We start from the raw sequence: 19,313 nt of genomic DNA, 5'->3' as shown, positions 1-19,313 counted from the left end.
TTAACGTTGAAATTATCCAAATGCAAATTCAGACAGAGCAAAGTAGAGTATCTGGGTCATGAGATTTCTTCTGAGGGTATTAAACCTAAGTTTAACCATATACAGAGTATTTTGAAAGCACCGACACCGTCAACCAAGGAACAATTAGTCTCCTTCTTAGGTTTAACCGAATTCTACAGTAAGTTTGTTCAAAATTATGCCTCCAAAGTTCACTCTTTAAGATCTCTATTAAAGAAAGATGTAAAATTCAGCTGGTGTAAAGACCAGCAACTTGCTTTTGATACTATGAAACAAGAGATAACTAATGCTCCATTTCTCAGACCTTTCAAACTGAGTAAAGAATGCATAGTATGTGTGGATGCAAGCAATAATGGTTTGGGTGCTGTTTTGATCCAGAAAAGCGAAGGCGTAGAACATGTAGTTTCTTACGCTTCCAGGACATTGCGTGGTGCAGAATACAATTATTCCACCATAGAGAAGGAACTTCTAGCATGTACCTGGGCTTGTGAACATTTTAGGCAGTTCATTTGGGGTACCAGTTTTCGTTTAAGAACCGACCACAAGCCTTTAATACACATGTTAGCAGCTGGAGGTGGCAGAACCTTAACTGCGCGTTTGGCCCGTCTTGCTGCGAAACTACAAGAGTTCCAGTGCATTGTGGAATATATTCCTGGTCGCTTAAATGTACATGCCGACTGCATGGTCAGGTTACCACTAGCCAATTCTATTTGTTCCCACTTTTCTGACTCTGATGTAGTTTTTAACATTGATGATGTTAATGAATGTAACGGTACAGGTTTGTCTACTGGCATATCAGAGATTGCTTGGAGAGAAGCAATGTGTAATGATACTTGTTTATCTAGCGTGGTGGATTATTTACAGCATGGTTGGCCTCAAGAAAGGTATTTGTCTGGTGATGTTCTCTCCTTCTTTAAAATTAAGGATGAACTTATGTTTAACCAAGGTTTTGTGACTCGAAGTGACAAGATTGTCCCTCCTTTTACCTTAAGAGAAAAGATTGTTTCCATGGCACATGAGGGCCATATGGGTATGTCCAGTACCAAAAGGCGTATCCGCGAATTTTACTGGTGGCCTGGCATTGACGGAATGGTTGACAGGTGGGTAAATTCCTGTTCTCCGTGTGCCAATAGTGATAAAACTGTAAAACCTTTATCCACGGACATTTCTCCCATCGAATTTGTTAGCTGTCCCTGGAAAAAACTTGGCATTGATATTGTCGGACCTCTATTTTTATCTCCCAACAAAGAGGTTTTTGCACTAGTATTAATTGACTACTTTTCTAAATGGCCAGAGCTCAAGATTGTAGATAAGATTGGCTCTACGCAGGTTGTTCAGTTTCTAGACGAAGTCTTTTGTAGAGAAGGAATTCCAGCCGAAATTGTATCTGATAATGGTCCGCAATTTGTCAGCAAGGAGTTTGGATCTTTTCTTGAAAGATGTGGTATTGCCCACAAAAGAGCATCCAACTATAATCCCCAGGCCAATGGTCAGACGGAACGCTTTAATAGGGTCATCAAGGAGTCCATCCAGTTAGCAGTTAAGAGCAACCTTGATTGGAAGAAAACTTTATGTGCTACACTGTTATCCTATCGTACCTCCCCTAATTCTGTTACAGGTCTCTCTCCCTTTGAGATGCTTAGAGGTAGAAAACCTGGTTCAAAGCTTCTTCCTTGGTGGATGAAAATTAAATTTCCAGTTGAATCTTCCTTTGACCATGATGAAGTTAGAAATAGGGTGTTGAGATACCAAGAAAAAATGAAAAACAGTTCTGTGTCTTCTAGCAATCGCAGTAGGAAAATCAGTGTGGGTGATTTTGTACGTGTAAAATTTGGAAGGTCAGTTGGGAACAAGTGGAACAAATGGTCTGACCCTTGCAAAGTTATTGAAGTTTTTTCTAAAGCTGTTCGAGTTGATGGGGGTAAAGTATGGAATTTCAGGAGAGTTTCTCTGTGTAGAAATCCAAATCTGTCTGTTCCTTCTCCGATTAAAAACCCCATTATTAAGGACCAAGTACCTTACTCTGCCATGGTTGACACTTTCATGCCAGAGGGTCAAGATTTAAATGTTCCTGTGAGTAGCAGTCTTCCTCTGAGTGTTTCTTCTACACCTGTTATTGAAAGTAATGTTCCTACACCTGTCAATGAATGTAATTTTGGCAATACTAGTTTCCGAGAAGATGTTCCTGTATCTCATAATCCTGTTTATCAAGAAAATGTTGTTCCTAATTTTGTTCCTAGGAAAAGTTCTCGTGTTAAACAAATTCCTGTGAAGTTACATGATTATTGTTGTTGAATTTTCTTTTATTTCTCCTTAAATTTTTTGGTTTATTTTCTCTCATAAATTAATTTTTTTCTCCTATTTATAAAAATTTTTCTTTTTGTTTTTTTCAAAGGGGGAAGGTGTGTAGTATTCCATGTTTGTACCTTTTATGCTAGAATGGTAATGTAGCATTCTCTGTTAGAATTATTATCTTACATGTCCACTGTAACATTCTATACAAGGATTAACGATTCTCTACTGAGCTCTTGCTGGAAGTGGTTGTTCAAGCTGTCTGTTGAATAAACCCATTGATTTCTACTTGATCTCCTTGGACTTCATTACAACATATACCACTGCACCCCTCCCATTTCCTCACAGGGTGGGATAGGAAGTTGACAAGCCTCCATGGCCCACCCCATTCAGGGAGATGTTGGCCCAGGCTTGAGGTGCATATGAGGCTTGCTGTCCACTACGTGATCTGCAGCACATGTGCCTCATGGATTAAACAAGCAGCAGCCTTGATTTAAGGACACATGCCAGTTAATTTGTCACGCAAGTGTGTTCACTCGGCCGGGGCTAAGGAAGGAGGGGTCTAGAGCAGGGTTTTAACGCCGGGTCATTCAGGTTGTGAGTACCGGCAATGAAAAAATAAACGGCCTTGGAATGTACCCTCCCTCCCCCCAGCAGGCCTGCATTTTGTATTCTTCACTCACCACCTAAAACAATAAAAGTATGTCACTCAGTTAAAAGGTGGTATGTGGCAGGTAATGCATAGCTCACTTCTGTCAATACCGTACCCAACACGTACTTAAACAGGAGAAAGTGAAAGCTCAAGATATTTTTTTTAACTCGCCCCCTGCCTTCCATTGTTTCATTTTTTGGGTGTCTAGCTGCAAGTGAACAAGCTTTAGCGATTTATGAAGTGCGAGTGGCCCTAACATTTCAACCCCACAAGTCTTCCACCGAAATGATGTTGCTCATTCACCTTCTGAACTCGCACTTCTACTTTCAGCACCTATTGTCAACAACTAGCCCTCTCAAAGTCCTGTGGTTTTTTTCTGTCATCAGTGGGCAATAAAGGGCTTCTGATGAGAATAGGCATATTTGCGTTTAGTTTTTCTAAATTGATTTAAAAAAATGAAAAAGACATGCCTTCTCTCATTCACAATGTTGAATAACTTATGGGGCATGATGTTACTTCCGGCAGCAGATCATCAGAAGTTTTGTAATGTGTTATTTCGTGAACTTTCATACAAGGTGTTCCTTTCATTTGTGTGTTAATTTAGCCACCTTTACAGAGCCTACTTTTATTTTAAACTGAAGTATGTTTGGTATTGCTGGTATGTGCGAGTTGAGTATCTTGTTTGGTATCATTGCTTATTGTAACACGTTTGATGGCCCACTCCTTGTTCTGCTGCATCTGCACGTTCCTGACATAATACATCAGAGGGTAACCACTGACAAGTACATTTTGAGGGCAACGTAAAATGATGGGGCCCCCCTGCGGAATGTGAACAGGGGCCCGGGTCTTCCATATCTCACAACTATTCATTGGTCTTGAGGTGGAAGGGGCCTCCCCTGAGGATTAGGTGTCCCTGAAATGCTGGGCCCCCTGAATGGCTGGGGCCCCCTAAACCACAGGGGCTTGTGTTATGCTCCTGCACTCATATAAGAAATGTGCTATGGCTTCAACAGAAGTCGGGTAGACGTTTGGTCAGTATGATCACTGTTCATGTCTGTGTGACATTTCTTAAATAATTTAACATTATGGTGAGTTTCTCTCCACTGTCTGGTTTAACTCATGCATCACAAAAGCAATGCCAGCAGAAATAATGTGTGTCCAACCAGTCTACATCCAGCGAAGTGTCCCATAATATTGAGATGCCTAGACTGCTACCAGAGACAAGATGCTTACAGAGTGTAAAGCAACACTATAAAAACTTTTTATGATAATGATTCTGTTAGCTATTTTATTTAACATTTCTATAATGAATAATCCACCAGTGGTAAGGCTTTGCAAGTGCCTTGTCCTCCATGGCTAAAGATTCCATTTGGCTTTTTAGTTTCTTGGAAACAGGTATGGATACCTCATGCCCAGTCATCCTCGAATGGTCTCACTCCCAGACAATCCTTTAGGAATCTTATTTTCAGTTTAAGGTGTCTTAGGTTGAGCTCTTGGGTGCCTAACACACAATCACTGGGGTGTCACAGAAACACTCCTTGAGTTTCTTAGGCACCGTCCGTCTGGGCGGTCCATTCGGAGTCCTCTAGGTTTCTCAGATGCAGTCATCAGCGTATATTGGAAGTTGCCATTGGTGTCTCAGTCACATTTGTCTCCTGGATGTCTCGCTCCCAGTCACAGTCCTCTGGGAGTCATAAACTCAGCTTCAAGCACAATCTCCTGGGTGTCACCTGTTTTTTGGGTGAATCTTTGCATAAATTCTACTGGTGTCTCATACACAATTACCAGTGTAGCTGGAGAACAGCCCAGGATTTCTCAGGTACAGTCATCCTCTGGATTCTTACTCTGAGGCACTGTACTTAGGGTAACTTTGCCATGCTTTCCCTGGTCTGTGCTGGCAAGAGTAAGAGCCAGGCTCCATATAAGGATTTACTCAGTATCTATTGCAGTCCCTTTCATCCACTTCAAAGGTGCCTGGGACAGCTGTGCTCAGTCATGCAGGCATATTTAGGATTTGGTCTTACGTCTCACCACCTTTAAAGTTCACCAGCTGCCACTGGGAACAGCTACAGCAATATCAGACATTTGATGGTCCTTTAACCCCTTCGCTGCGGGGGTAACTCCCCCACTGAGCTGGGGGGCGGGGGGTGCGCACAGTGCCCCGGTGCTGATGACGAGCTCAGCTCGTCATGAGCCACGGTGCTCGTGTGCTCATGATGAGCTGAGCTCGTCACGGCCACAGCCGTTCCTTAGAACGTTCAGCACAGCAGGGGAATTATCCCCGGGTGTGAGCGTTCTAATGGCCATGACGAGCTGAGCTCGTCATCAGCACACGAGCACCGTGGCTGATGACGAGCTGAGCTCGTCATCAGCATGGGAGGGGTTAACCATGTTTCAATTTGATATGCATAATCAAGGTCCGAAATGCTAGCCCATGTTTGAGCAGCGAGTGTACATTGATCAATATAGATTGCAGGTATGGTCTTAAGAGAAAACATTAAAAGGAGAATTCTTTAAAGAAATGGTCTGAAACTATTCTAAAATGTAATCAGCGTGGTTGGTAGGGCAAAGAAGGAATCTAAGATTAGGTAAAGCTATAGAGGGAATTATAAGCAGTTTTGTGGCGTTGAGAAAGAATTGCAAACTAGCAGGACGAATGAGAGTTAGGGGTGCTTGTTGTAGTTTAGGAATAAAGTTGCACATTTTCTAAAAAGCTTCAAAGGCAGCGTCTCAAGCCCTAGGCCAGGCCTAGGCACGGACAGGTGGACTTGCCACTGGCACATCTGCTGCACATTCTGCAGTCCAGTCAGCCATATATAGTGAGCAAGAATTTTGCTCATGACGCAAACACCAGAGGGAAACTACAGCACGTTTCAAAATGGCACCTCTCTATGGCAACCAGGAAGTGTGAGGCCAGGAGGGACTCTATCTGCAACAATGCAGACCGCACAGCAATCAAAATAATGTACCTTGCAGGCACTTTCTTAATTTGATTCTGAAGGAGTGCTTTCAACTTGGTAAAATTATGAGAAAAAATAGAGGCAGCATAATTGTGACTTTTATGAGTAGTCTAAAGCAAAGATCGCTCTCCTTATGAAGAACTGTAGTGGGGTATAAACCTTGCTTGTTACTCTTGGCAAACAGTCAATTCAATTTCAATTCAATAATCCTTTATTCGGTATTTAAAAAACACCAGAAAAGTACATATTTCTACAGTTAAAAAACTATTAAAATACAATTCATGAACGCCACCTGCCCGCAACAAGGTTGATTAGGAATGATAGATGGAAAGTTCATTCAGCACAACCCTCTTGTATTCCTTAGTCTCTTAGAGCAACCTTAATAAAATTCATAATACCAAACAACGTTTGAGGATCATTGGCCCTTTGCAAGAATAATAGGGCGACCTTAGTATGTCTGAACATGACCTGTTTTAAAATACCTACTAAAAAACTGTGCCTAGGTAATACATAAAATGGGCATTATAATACAAAATGAAGGTTGTCCTGCGGAGACCGGTTGTCGCAGCCGCAGGCACCCTTCTGCTCAACCGTTAAAGTAAAACCTGGCGGATCGGCCAATAAATGATGTAAAAGGTTGAGCCTAAAACGAGTGATTAAAAATCTGTCCTGCGCACTAAACATAGGAGCGAGATAAGGTTCCATGCCCTCCCCTGTCTTAACCATACTGTGAGCGCAGACTGTGGGTTTGCCTCCTTCCACTGCTGCTCTACGTGAAGCTACCTGATCCAGGAAAATTTTCTTGACTCTGTGTTTATCTTGAGGGATAATTTCCATTGGCTTTGTAAAAAGATCCTTGCAGCCAATTCCCTCAGGGGAAGTCTTCCCGTATTTTAACCATGGGATACTCATTCCTTTATCCCTGTCGAGGCAATCTCTGATGATTTGTCTACTCAGGTCTGCCTCCATGTTGGTCCAAATTTTTAGCCAAGCCATAAGGGGTCTTACCTTTACCAAGTCCTCAATGTATACCCTACCCAATTCCTCATGAATAATAAAGGCGGATATGCTTTGTGGGGTTTTGAGCACCTTTCTCAAGTATTTGTTCTCCTCCATCTGTAACTGGCGGGCATTTACAAAACCCCAAACTTCAGACCTGTAGACCACTTTTGAGCAACATATTGAGCTATACAAATTCATTATTTGCTCCGGTGACCACCGACCCAGCCTGTGCCCATAATTCATTATAGCTCCGGTCGAGGCCACTAACGTCATACACCGCTCTTCAATTAATGTTTTAAAATTTAAAAGCCCATGAAATAACAGGCCCAGATAGGAAAAGGTCTGCCCTATTTTATGTGTGCCTATTTTATAGGAAAACTTCTTGCAGGGTTTAGTTCCAGCTAACATAACTTAGGACTTGGTCAGGTTAGCCGATAAATCTAGGGTATCCTTAAACTAACAAACCCATCTATCAGACACTGAAGTCCCTTAGGGGTGCGGGCTAAAAGTACCGCGTCGTCTGCATACAGCAGCACTGGAATGGGTCAGGTACCTACTCTTGGGGAATCCACCTTAAGCTTGCCTAGCACCTGATCTAGATTATTATTATACAAGGAGAACAGAAAAGGGGCCAGAATGCATCCCTATCTGACCCTGCTAGTGCAGGGGAAAGGTTCCGTAGTGCCCCCATCCAGATTGAAACGCACTTTGGCGGAGGTATTCCAGTGCAATGCTCTAAGGATGTTTACCAAACCCTGGTCAACCCCCAATCTATTCATCAGGGCCCACAGCTTCTCTCTATTCACATAATCAAAAGCGGTGGTGAGATCCATGAACCCTAGATATACCGCTTCATTACTGGCTACAGTATATTTGGCCACCAGTAACTAAAGGTTCAGACACTGGTCCGTCGTCTACCTCCCTGCCCTAAACCCGTACTGGGCATCAGTAATAATTTGGTGTTCGTCGGCCCATTCCATGAGGCGTGTTAGGACCACTCGGCCCAGGACTTTGGCTGTCACATCGATCAGCGATATAGGTCGATAACACTGGGGGTTGTCCCTGTTCCCTTTTTTAAAAATGGGAACTATTGTTGCCGAAGACCATGAGAGCGGAAGGCCGGTTGCGACAGCCTCATTTATCACCCTTGTAAGGATAGGGGCCCACAGCTCCACATTACGTAAAAAGAGATCTGGTGGGATACCATCTGATCCCGGCGCTTTGTTTCGTGTTAGTCCCTGGATACCCACTACAATTTCCTCCAACGTAAATTCTACTGCGGAAACCCACTGGCAGCCCCTCCCAACATCCTGATTGTTCTCCTCCGTGTGGTTATACAGGCCTTTAAAATGGTCATACCACTGTTCTGGCAAGATAGTTGTGCCGATTTCTTGGGTATTAGTGTCCTGGAAGCACGGGTTATTAATTATTTTCCAGAACGCAGTCATGTCCCTTCTATCTGCTGCGTCCCTTAAATCTTCCCAGGCTTGTGATTGGAGGGAGGTCTTCCTGCCTTTAATTGCCTTTTTATATGCAGTCCTACACTGCGCAATTCTTAACTTATCCCTTGGAAGGGTTTTCAGACTAGTTTTTAGAGCTTTCTGTGCTCGGGAGCATTCTTTATCAAACCATCTGGGAGTAATATTTGCCCTCCCAAGCGTAGTAGATTTTAATAGAATAAAATAGCAATGTCCCTAGCACAGAGTACATACACAGGACCTAATGGTAAGGTGATATTAAGGTTGGCAGAGCTCAAGGAAAACACACAATGCCACAATGTCAGAAATAAGATCAACAAGGTAACTGCAAAATATAAAAACCCAAAAAAATTTATAAAAATATATCATTTATTACAAGCATGACAATTAAATACTCATATCAATATTATAAAAACAAACTCATATTAAAATCATATCCCAGAACCAAAGGTTCAATAGAGAACAGTTGTCGACGCAGCATTTCGGTTGTATGCTTTAAAACACCTTCATCAGGACCGTTATTCTCAGTATCACACATAAATTGTGCAAGAAAGGATGTCCTATATTTCTTTCTTTTATATACTTCTAGTGACATCCCATGAGCCCAGATTTATAAGATAGTAAATATTCTTATCTGGATGACCACCTTTGGACAGTTAGGAACCAACATGAATTAATGTATGCTGGACCCACCGATATCTTCAGATTAAAAACAGGTTCGGTTTTGTTAAAAATTGTTGGCCACACATAGTGCTGCAAATGATTATTTATCGACTTGTCAAAGTGCGCTATATTCAGGGGAAATCCTCCTGAAGGGGGTCTTTTGATGCGACCACAGTTAAAGTGTAATCCGGACTCCCTGCCCCTACACGACTGGTTTCTGTTCCGAAAGTTGGACTACAACTAAGGAGGATTTCCCCTGAATATAGCGCACTTTGACAAGTCGATAAATTAATCATTTGCAGCACTGTGTGTGGCCAACAATTTTTAACAAAAACGAACCTGTTTTTAATCTGAAGAGATCGGTGGCTCCAGCATACATAAATTCATGATGGTTCCTAAATGTCCAAAGGTGGTCATCCAGATAAGAAGATTTACTATCTTATAAATCTGGGCACGTCACTGGAAGTATATAAAAAAGAAATATAGGACATCCTTTCTTGCACAATTTATGTGTGATACTGAGAATAACGGTCCTGATGAAGGTGTTTTAAAGCATAAAACCGAAACGCTGCGTCGACAACTGTTCTCTATTGAACCTTTGGTTCTTGGATATGATTTTAACATCAGTTTGTTTTTATGATATTGATATGAGTATTTAATTGTCATGCTTGTAATAAATGATATATTTTTATTAAAAAAAATTGGTTTTTATATTTTGCATTTACCTGGTTGATCTTATTTCTGACATTGTGGCATTGTGTGTTTTCCTTGAGCTCTGACAACCTTAATATCACCTTACCATTAGGTCCTGTGTATGTACTCTGTGCTAGGGACATTGCTATTTTATTGTGTTTTCCCCCTGTCCCGGATTGGATACTAAGGGGACCTCCTTTGCTTTTTCTTATAGATTTTAATAGACCATCTATCAGATGCGCCACTGCCTCAAATGTCCTAACCACAGAGGGCCCCTCCACGGAGAGATCTAAACACTCCCCAATCGGTTCTTTCCCACTTTCCATTAAGGATTTATAAAAGGAATCCCCGTCAACTTTAGACCATCTGAGTTGTCTACCCTGGTCCGTTACGTTCTCGATACTGCCTGCCACCTCCCCTCTCCTATCTCTTCTGGAGGGCAGGTCTATTATCTCGAGAACTATAGGGTTGTGGTCGCTAAATACACTCCACTCAATCTCAGCCCCTCTTATCCAGTCCTTGAATAGTCTAGAAACCACAAGGTAATCTATATAAGAGCTACACCCTCTGCCCTTAAAAGTTGGATTAACGGCTCCTTCCCTACCAATAGCAACCAAATCAATGGTATGTTCCAAGGCATGGCTTTTCAGGACCTTACCTAATTCGATCCCCTCACTTGTGTGCTCAAAATGCGGGCCTTCCTCCACCGGGCAACGAGACCACTCTTCGTTAAAAGGTAATAGGTTAGGGCACAAGTGACAGTTAAAATCGCCAGCTATTACCACAAACAGGGCCACCGCCCCCTTCCTCCGAGCTGTCTCTACACTTAGTCTGTTATCTAATTCACGTATTATGGATTCATTCCCCTTAGTTGCAACGGCATTATACAAATTAATTAATATTACACTTAACCCATTTATAAGGAGCCCAAGAGCCTGCATGTTGTATGTGGTCCAAATTAAGTTGGTCCACACTCCTTCCATCTGCAAATCCACAAATATAAATAGTCTTCCCATGGCTCTCCCTGATACTGGTTTCTGGGCAGGCACAGAGAAACACTTGTACCCCGCTAAGTGAAAGGGGCTGCAATCTACCACCCAGGTTTCCTGCAAACAAATTACCTGGAACCCGGTTATGTACTGCCTCCATTCCTGGTTATCAAATTTGGCTGACAAACCAGCTATATTCCACGATACTAGTTTGAGTCCCCCCTGAATTTGTTTCTTTGTGGGCTGAGGTGTAACGGGGATTTTATCAGTTGGTCTTTCGCCATTTAAACCATCATTGAGCCTTGAAAGATTATGTTGGCTCACTAGCCGCTGAGGAGGCAGAGAAGTCTGATCTGACCCCGTGCATCCTCACTCCCTATTGTCCTTGCCCAAGGCCTAGAAGAATATCCCAAGAGAGGGGAGGCAATAGTGGGATCGGGAGGACTCCTAACGCAGTACTCTATTGCTGGGAGGACCTCCTCTAATGTTGGTAAATTCAAGATGTCCTTCTTATGCCTCGACTGAAAGCCCCAAGTTAGGTTATCCCCCCCCCGCCCAACCCCCTTGGGGGTGCCACCGAGCTCCTTGCCGGGGCCGGTTTTCTGCCGATTTTGTTACTGGGCCGATTTTGCAGCTATGCTGCAAAAACGGCCCTGTAACAAAATCGGCCCCCAGGGGCCCAAAACCGGCCCCACCCGTGCGGCGCAATGGGGGATTGCCCGGTGCCCGCTACGGCCAGTCCGGGCCTGCTCTTCCTGTAAGAACTTCTTAGAAAGACCTCAATTGCTCTTTAGTCAATCAAGCTCCTCTAGTGACATCAAGGGGTCAAATCTATTCCTCAGACTCAATACACCCTGACTTCCCGAGAAAACACCTGGCATTGGGTGACAAGAGCCCGTCCCGATGTTGGAGCTATCCATTCTTCCTAGATGTACGGGACCTTGGCCATGACTCAAAGTCCCATCAGATAGAAGTAACCCAAGGGCAAAGGTCTTATATTACTTGATTGGTTTACAGGGCCCCCTCTTAATATGTGGTCGACTACTCTGCGGTCCCTAAAGTTTACTACCACGCAATTACCAGTGATGTCCTAGTGCCTATTCCCCAACCAGCTCACCCTCCAGGCAAACAAAATTTCCCCCTGTTCATTCCCTGAGAGCGGCCTATTCCTATTCAGCCAGAACGTGGTCTTGTTCTTTAGTTCAACGTAGGATTCTGTATGGTCTGGCTTCAGCCCTGGCCCCCCCCGTAAGTCTAACTACGTATGGGGATACCTCTGGGGGTAAATTTATACATGGTAGTTGATTGGTGTTCGCCTTGGAGGGTGGCCCTCTTGGTTGGCCCAGCGATGGGGGTTCTTGGGTAGTCTGCTTGTGCATAAGGACTTGCGCAATGGTTGTTATGGGGCGGTGATTACCTCACCTATACTCGGGGTGTTTCTAATTGGGACACTACTAGTACTTTGATGTTGGGGGATTAAAGGTGGTGTTGAGCCCATAGTGGAAGTCGTTTGCACAACTGGGAGTCTGCTAGATTGTGCTACGGGCAAGTTCCTGGCGATGGTGTCAGGAACATTAGTGTTAACTACTGTGGGAGGAGGCATAGTACCACCCTGGCCCCCCCCTCGTTTTCATTAGGGTTACCACTTTATCTAACCAAATCACAATTAGTTTCATCTGTGTGTTAACAAGTTGCTCAAAATGGCTCTGCAGATCAGTTATTAATTGGGACACCCAGCTAGGGGGTGCTTGCGATTGCGGCACATGCCCCATATTTTCTCCTACTTCCACACTAATTGCTTCAGTCGGGAAAGGAATAATTTTGCCCTTCTTGTACCTGAGTTTCCTAAGGTTGGCCCCCTTTTTCTTGGTGACACATGCCTTTCCCCCAGCTTTGGGTTTCTCAAGATCATCTTTATTCACCATCTGTGAACAAGGGATCTCCGTGGCTGGCGACGCTAGTAAATTATGTGAGGAGTTAACTGTAACATCAGTCTCGGGCTCTTGAGACATGGAAGTGAGGTCAATTTGCGGGGTTAGCGATAAGCGCCTTTCGGTACGCTCTATTTCGCTGGATACCGCACCAATAGCTTTTCGCAACATTCTGTCAATTGCAGTGGGCTGTACAATTGTAGGTGGGAAAGTTCCCTTTTGTTTGGTCGCAGAACGGGAGTTAGGTGGGGTTTTATGACCCAATTTAGATGACCTTGTTTGTACAGTGCTAGCCATTGTTTTGAAGGTCTACAGAGTAAGATGACTAGTATGCAAACCTAACCGAAATGCAACTCCAAGCCCCAATGACAGTCTGTGTAACGGGTCAGAACCACCCCTACTGACCAATTGATCAAACAACCCGACTCCACCCACCTATTTATACCAGGAGCAAAGGTTTTTTGGGGTAGTGGCTCAGCCCAGTCACTCACAGTCAAAAAACACCACCTCTTCTCTCGTCGGCCCCGAATCAGTGCAAATGTGACCTATTGCGCCCTCAGTGTTCCACAAGGTCTTCTCGAAAAAGGGGGGCCCAGCCCAGCCTCTTCCGGCCACAGACGGCCCTCTCTTTTGCCGGGGCTTAGCTTGGCGCCCGCCCACGCGGTGGGGAGAACTGGTCGATTAAATCCTTCCGGTCACAAGGGGGAGGAGCAAGCTGTCAGGTGGTAGCCCCGCTGCGTCCTGGGGCTCGAAGTTCCTTGCAGGCACGCCACAGGCTCTCAGTCAGTGCGAAGTGTCTCCCGCGGAGCGGGACACGCGAGAAGTTTATGAGGCCCCGGTCACGAGGAGGAGGGGCAAGCTGTCAGGTGGTAGCCCTACTGCGTCCTGGGGCTCGAAGTTCATTCCAGGCACCCCACAGGCTCTCCGCGAGAAGTTCTTGAAGCCCCCGGTTATGAGGAGGAGGGGCAAGCTGTCAGGTGGTAGCCCCGCTGCGTCCTGGGGCTCGAAGTTCCTTGCAGGCACCCCACAGGCTCTCAGTCAGTGCGAACTGTCTACCGCGGAGCGCGAGACGAGAGACGTTTTTGAAGCCCCCGGTCACGAGGGGGAGGGGAAAGCTGTCAGGAGGTAGCCCCACTGCGTCCTGGGGCTCGAAGTTCCTTGCAGGCACCCCACAGGCTCTCAGTCAGTGCGAAGTGTCATTGGAGAAAAGTCACTGGAGAGGCAGAGAGAGAGACAACATTTTTCTATCCTTTGATGGCTTTTGGTAGATAACATTCATGGGGACAGTATAATGTATTTGTGGTTATCTGTTATACCCGTAAAAATGTCATCAATCTTAGAGGCAATGAATCACATGTGAGCATCACAGCTAAGTGTGTGTGTGTGGGTCCCCTATGCTTGCTGCTGGCCCGCTTCGGTACCACAGGTGTTCAAAGTAACCTGACCTATGGTGCAGGTGACCCAAACTTTTGTATGACAATAAATATGTTTTTGAGGCTAGCTCTTCCATTGTGCAATGCTCTAGTGATTGAAGCATGAAGAAACTGACATGTTCCGCAATACTCCACCCACCTAAAGAGGTAAAGGGAGTGATACAAACTATTTTCAGAGTCAAATGTTCATATCTGAAAAGCTGTCAAGTTTGAAGAAGATTGGTTAAACATTACTGTGCCTATAACCCTATAAAATATCAGAGTGTAATTAAAAATAACGTCAAAAATTGTGAAAAGCAAGTTGAACAGTGGGGCAGTCATGTGACATGTCAGTCTCTGACAGATTTAAAAGGCTGTGGCAGTGTCTAGATTCATCGGCGGCGCTTCCCCCGCTATAGTGGAGGAGCGTCAGCCCTCCGTCAGCAGAGGCAAACGAAAAATAAAATGATGCTCATTATATTTTTTGTCCTGGGCCTCAGTCTTGGGGAGGGCGGGGCCACAGCACTGCAGCAGAGGGAGGAGGAGTGGTGGGCACTGCTGTAAGTGAGCATGACAGTTTGGTCGTCCGTCATAAGACGGTCAAGCCATCATGCGCACTGACATCTCTCCCACCCAGCTGTGTTGCTGGGTGGAGAGATAAGCAGCCACATGTAGTGCAAGACAAGCCTTCTTCACCCAATCCTGACACTGCTCTCAAAGGAATGCAAACAGTCTCTTGATTGGCCATAGGAGAGTCTGGGAGATTCCGCCTGCGCCCAGATAAGCAGAAGAGTGGTGTGCAGAACTTTTTTTTTTATTATCAGTTTTGTTACAGGCCCACGCGCTGCCCCACCACATTTCCCTGACAGCAGCTGCTACTGAGATTTTTACCGATACAGTATTGCGTCAGGTTTTCTTTTTAAGATTAATTTTAAGAGTTGAACAGTCAGTACATCAAGCCAATGTCTGACTGACTCCGAAACAACACATTCGTATTACATGCTGAAACAATTATGCAATTATTAGAGCACATTAAGTACCTCAGTATTAATGTAAAAAAAGCATTAAATACCTACAAATACATTTAATTCCGACTTTAAAACAATACGGCAAAATCGAGGCATTAAATATGCTGCAACTTCAGAAGCTCCGTAGAGCAGCACAAACCTGCACAACATAAACTTCTTCCCGGCCACTGTACCAAATTTCAAACTTCCGAGGATCTCCCTTTACATTTTCTGTGATGCCCACAGCATTCATCTATTAAATAATAAACACGAGAGTGACAGTTTTAATATTTAAACATTATTTTGCTGGCTTTTTAAACACAAATAAGGTGCAATTTGAATGTCCATTTCGCATCCCTTTCATAATTATTTCACCAACAAGCATATTTAAATATGTCATAGTTGCCCCTTTTTAGGTCTCAATAAAGCCAGCTTTAGCAGTCTAGCAGACCTCGTGTCACCACTACATACTACACACAAATACACAACACACACACAGCACGTAACCCAACACACAAAACGTAACATGCAGAAAGGGGCTCTGGATCATTCCTCTTCAGAAATTGCCTTTTGAGGGCGTGTTGCCCCCAGGCATTGACTCCAAAGTCCTCAATCTTTGAAACTACTGAACAAAAACAAAAGTTTCTAGTGTTTGTATTGCGTCTACTGGCACGCAGGGCGATCTCTATAAAGTGGATACTTCCCACACCCCCAGTAAAGAGGGAATGGCTACTATCTCTCCAGATGGTGAACTCCTTGGACCGTAGGGGTCCCCCACCAAAAGGGTTACTTTTTGGGATATGTGGGAAGACCGGCAAACCTCTCATGATATAAGAGCGGGTTAAAGCTTGGGATAGCAAGACAATGGACCAATGATTAAAAACATCAAAGGTAAATGTCATGTCCTACCACCCAGGAACTCACACAGGGCACGATGTGCATCTTACAGGTATTCTTTTATTTGTTGGTTTACATCATGCTTGGATCATGACCTCCTGCCTCGAGGTCTAGCATCAGAATGCTGTTCCTCTCCACCCCTTGACCGGATGTGGTGTCCAGTGTCCCCTCGCCCTTGCGCTGTCCCAGGGTCCTAGTGCCCTTGTCCTGGACACGATATCTCCCCCCCTTGTTGCAAAACAAACATTTTTTTTTTTTTTTTTAAGAAAGAAAGAAAGAAAGAGAGCGAGAGAGGGAGAGAGAGAGAGAGAGAGAGAGAGAGAGAGAGAGAGAGAGAGAGAGAGAGAGTTGATGATGTGCGATGGCCCATAGGCCTCTTCCTTTACACCTCTTCAATTAGTCTCTTTGGTTCCATCTGTTTCCTTCTTGATCGCTGTTTTCTGATATCCGCTTGAGCTTCTTCCTTTTGTGTGTCTTTCTACAGTTCTTTCTTTGACCTTTCCGCTTCTCTTGCTTCTGCCTTGCTGACGTGACACTGGCCAAACTGCCGCCTTTGCCATCCGTTCTTTTGTTTTTGTCATCTTCAACTTTGCCTCCGGGGGTCTCGTTGCCACATTTCCTCGCTTGTCCTTCTTTGACCGTCGTGATGTCTCCTTTCTTTTATTTGTAAGTCCCTTCGGTGTGCACTTATTTTGTCTTCCACTTGTGGCCGTCTCGTCTTGCTCAGCCTGTAGGGTGTTACTGTCCGTGCCTCTTCCATGGTGGTGTCTTTCTTTGCCTCTTGTTCTAGCTCTGACGTTATTGCTGATATCGGTGCGTTGTTCTCTAGGATGTACTTTAGGTGATCTTCCGCCCTTATTCTTGCGTCTTTTTTGTATGGCCGTGGATGTCTGGACATGTAGTCGGCTAGATTTTGTTCTCTTTCGTGCTTGTTAATTATTTTCAATTCGTAGTCCATCAACCTTCTTTCCCACCTTTCTGTCCTTGGTGGTATATTTGCTTTTCGGTTGCCATAAATCATTCTTAGTGATTGGTGGTCCGTCACTACTGGTGATCTTGGTGATTCTTTTTCTGCTTTGAGTCCTCTTATTTGTTTCTGATATTCTCTTGAGATGTTCGTGGCCCTGCTGTCGAGCACGAGCCTCGCTTTGTGGGGCCCCACCTCTAAGGTCACGGACTCTGTTTTTTTGATTGTCTTTTTGTCTGCGGTATTGTGTACTTGGTCTTGTTTCACCCATGTTACTTTCCTCTTCTCCTTTCCTTTTATGTTCTTCTTTTCTATTTCTAGCGCTTATTCACTGACTCTTCTTGCTTTCTGTCATTTATTTTTGTCCTTTTGCTCTTTTTGGCACTTATTTTCTTCCTTTGTTTTGCTTTATTTCGCCTCTTCTGGGCTTTCTTAGTCCTTTCCTTATATTCTCCTTTTCTCTTGGTGACCTTTTGTCCCTTTTTCTTCCTTTGTTTTACCTTATTTGGCCTCTTCTGGGCTTTCTTTGGTCTTTTTTTTCCTTTTATTCTCTTCTTTTTCCTGGTATGCACTAGTATTATTTCTTTGTCTCTTTCTTTTATTTCTTTGTCTTCTCCTTTTCTCTTTATTTCTCTTTTTTAGGTGCGCCTTTTCTGGCACTTGACCTTTATTATAGACTTGCATGCATTCGCTGGCCTGCGTTATCCCTGACCTCTTGCTCCGAGGTCCTGATCCTTATTTTCTTCCTTTTTTTTGTCCTTTTAGGTCACTTCTGTGACTTATTTCCCTTTAACTTCACTTTAAATTACCCTTTTTGACACTTCTTTTGAACTTTTCTTTTATCACCACTTGTTGTTCTTGTATTCTTTCTTTTCCACTTCTTTTGTCCCTTTAGGTTACTACTGTTGCTTATTTTCCTTTAATTTACTTTAGATCACCCTTTTTTGTCACATCTTTTGCACTTTTTTCGTCCTTTCTCGCGCTTTGCCTGGCCTCAAAATGGCCGCCGCGCTGTTCATCGCTTCCTATTGGCTCCCGCGCCTGACTTAAAAATGGCCGCCGTTGTTCTCGCGTTGTTTCCCATCCAATCGGGACTCTGCCTGGCTTTAAAATGGCCGCCCGTCTGTTCTCTGTTCCTATTGGCTCTCACGCCTGTTTCTAAGATGGCCGCCGAGACTCTCGCGAGAGCTTGCGCCGATTCTTTCAAGTCTTCGCGCTTTGCCTCGGCGCTTACCGCTTCACTTGGTCTTCTCTCTGCAGTGCTTGGGGTGGGCTCCCACGTCGCTGCACGTCTTCTTTCAGCACTTCCTTCTTCTTCTTCGCTGCACTGTTATCCAGGGTGGGCTCCTTGTTTAAAATCACGATCTTTTCCACGTCGCTGCTGGCCTCCTGATGATGCCTCGCCTCTACCTCTTCTTGCTGCACGTCTTCTTTCAGCACTTCCTTCTTCTTCTTCGCTGCACTGTGATCCAGGGTGGGCTCCTTGTTTAAAATCACGATCTTTTCCACGTCGCTGCTGGCCTCCTGATGATGCCTCGCCTCTACCTCTTCTTGCGCTGGATACCGCATCCCACTCTTCGTCGCCAGTTGTCGTGTCCTACCACCCAGGAACTCACACAGGACACGATGTGCATCTTACAGGTATTCTTTTATTTGTTGGTTTACATCATGCTTGGATCATGACCTCCTGCCTCGAGGTCTAGCATCAGAATGCCGTTCCTCTCCACCCCTTGACCGGATGTGGTGTCCGGTGTCCCCTCGCCCTTGCGCTGTCCCCAGGGTCCTAATGCCCTTGTCCTGGACACGATAGTAAAGACCCTGAGTAATGAGTTTCGAAACAAGGGGTTAAAGAATGACTTCCAAAACGCATCTCAACTAAATTGCCTAGGAGGTTTTGGAGCCTTTCGGGAGGAACATATAGCAGGAGTTTTATTCCCCTGCCCCAGTCTCTGGTAATTTGGGGGAGGGTGACACACAAAACGTAATATGAAGAAAGGGGCTCTCGATCATTCCTCTTCAGACATTGCCTTTTGGGGGCCAGCTCGCCCCCAGGCATCTGCTCCACGGGGTACCTGTAACACCTTGAATCGCCTTTGCAGAAAGTAGTTCCTGCCCACGCTGCCAGGCACTCGCTAAAGTGGCACAACATTTGCCGGGCACCAGTCTGTTCCTCCTCGCTGCTGGCTGGAGTCAGTGCGGTGCCTAGTCCCTCTCCCACACTGCCCATAGCTCTTGGTTCGCTGCCCTCCCGGAGTCAGCGCTATGCACTGTCCTAATCTAGTGTGAATGATATGGTCCATTCCTCTCAGTCAAGAAAAGGGCCCGAGCTACAGCACCAGGACACCAATGTCC

At 44.8% G+C, this 19,313-nt stretch overlaps 1 protein-coding gene across 1 annotated transcript in view; it reads right to left on the bottom strand.

The window, feature by feature from the left end:
• Nucleotides 1-19,313, bottom strand: part of MCF2 (MCF.2 cell line derived transforming sequence) — a 1,062,111-nt gene that overhangs the window by 151,939 nt on the left and 890,859 nt on the right. Inside the window, exon 23 of the mRNA XM_078688611.1 lies at nucleotides 15,258-15,350. Coding sequence (XP_078544737.1) covers nucleotides 15,258-15,350 — 93 coding nt within the window. The remainder of the gene's footprint in view (nucleotides 1-15,257; nucleotides 15,351-19,313) is intronic.

This window comes from Lissotriton helveticus, chromosome 4_1 (assembly GCF_964261635.1).
Source record: "Lissotriton helveticus chromosome 4_1, aLisHel1.1, whole genome shotgun sequence".
Taxonomy (NCBI): domain Eukaryota; kingdom Metazoa; phylum Chordata; class Amphibia; order Caudata; family Salamandridae; genus Lissotriton; species Lissotriton helveticus.
This window is presented reverse-complemented; position numbering and strand designations above follow the sequence as displayed.